At 43.2% G+C, this 1,692-nt stretch overlaps 1 protein-coding gene across 2 annotated transcripts in view; it reads right to left on the bottom strand.

The window, feature by feature from the left end:
* TLN2 (talin 2) overlaps window positions 1-1,692 on the bottom strand; it is a 137,972-nt gene that overhangs the window by 65,074 nt on the left and 71,206 nt on the right. For both annotated transcript variants that reach the window (XM_031061004.1, XM_031061005.1), the window contains one exon: window positions 75-255. In XM_031061004.1, coding sequence (XP_030916864.1) covers window positions 75-255 — 181 coding nt within the window. The remainder of the gene's footprint in view (window positions 1-74; window positions 256-1,692) is intronic.

Raw genomic sequence — 1,692 nt, 5'->3', positions numbered from 1 at the left:
CCTGGGGACAGTAGTTCCTCCTACTGAAATACTCTGTAGAAAACCATTCATTCCCAGCAGTCAGTGTTTCTCACAAGAGGGGGCATGTGTCCTCTGTGCATCTGGCCCGTTGTCACTTGCTGCTGAGGGGAGGGCATGATGCCCACGTTGAAGGTCTCGGGGCCGCTGGAGCCCGAGCGCATCACGGCCGGCAGCGCCACCGAGCCGTGCTCCACCTTGCCCGTCCTGTTGAACTGCTGCTGCAGGATGGTGGGTCTGCAAAACAGCAACACACAGGCAGTCAGCTCCTGCAAACTCAGCTCTCCTTCCTCTAGGGTTTCAATTGCATTTCACAATGCTTGGAGAAGCTGGAGAACTTGGTTTTTCTTTCTAGCCATTTTTTAACATACTGGAAAAAAGATAACGTGGGGCTTCTGGCAGATCAGTTATTAACAGCACTAATGAGCAGGCACCCAGGAAAGATGGCAATGTGCAGTTTTGTTAAACATGAAACAATGGCTTTACCCCCGTTAGACACAGAGCAGACAGAACCAGAACAAGGTTTATGGCATAACAACTACTTTGTTTCAGTTGTATCACAGGGTGATCAATACAAAATAGAAGCATGAACCTTGTGGAGATCTTTTGCAAGTACTCCCTAGAACTGGGATAAAAACTTAATTCTTCCCCCTTTATACAAATAAGCACACACAGTACTTGCAAATAATCTGGCAATCCCCCAGATACTGGACTGGAGAATAATAAATAAAGTTACTGCCATCCTGAACTGCCTTGCCAGATATACTGCTCATATTTAAACATGATTCAACCTTTAATAGCTAGCAGTGTTGACAGAAATTCAGGCTGTAACAACAACACTCTGCTGAGGGGAAAAAAAAAGTGATTTCAACTGTGAAAAAAATCTTGTATCTATCTACTACAAGTTTTGGGCTTCTCTGCACAGCACTTAACTAACAGTATATTCTGCAAGTGATTTGGAAAGGGCCATGTCAAAATAAAGCACATCTGAACATGTGTGATCCATCAAAAGATGAAATTTCCCATAAGGCCACATGAAATACTAACAAATCTATCTCCTATAAACTGTAGGCTTAACAATAAATCAAATGGACTTTTCACATACACACTGCTGACACTGCCACCCTCAAGATCTCCAAGAAAAGACTTGAGTGCCTCATTACAGCTTATAATGTCACAAATCTGGTTTTATGGTCGCACTGCACAGAAAGATTTGACATTCTTTTTCAAGAGTGTGGCCAGCTCCACAGTTCTGTGTTTTGCTTTATTCAGTTACTCTCCTATCAAAACCATAACCTGACCTACCTGTACCAAACCCTTTCCCCTACTCACACCACACATCTGATGGCTCTGGCTGCAGAAATAAGCCAGCTCTGCTCATAACACTGTATACAACCAAACTGACAGGTGTCAAATCTGCTGGAAACCATGGAACTAGCAGACACAAGCAACCAAAACCTTGTAAATCACAACATGAAGATGAAAAAAAATACTACAAAACTTCTCAGCTCTGCTTCATTATCCCCCTTACCGCCTCAGCATTTTACTGAATTACAGCCTGAGTGCCTTTGCTCAAGAGTCAAGTTAGCTCAAGTTGGTGCTATTGCTGGTTGTCCTAATCAAGAATTTTGTGACAAATATCTGCTCTTCAATCCTTGAATGAAGCTAGGAGCC

Source organism: Geospiza fortis, unplaced genomic scaffold (genome assembly GCF_000277835.1).
Source record: "Geospiza fortis unplaced genomic scaffold, GeoFor_1.0 scaffold317, whole genome shotgun sequence".
Classification (NCBI taxonomy): domain Eukaryota; kingdom Metazoa; phylum Chordata; class Aves; order Passeriformes; family Thraupidae; genus Geospiza; species Geospiza fortis.
This window is presented reverse-complemented; position numbering and strand designations above follow the sequence as displayed.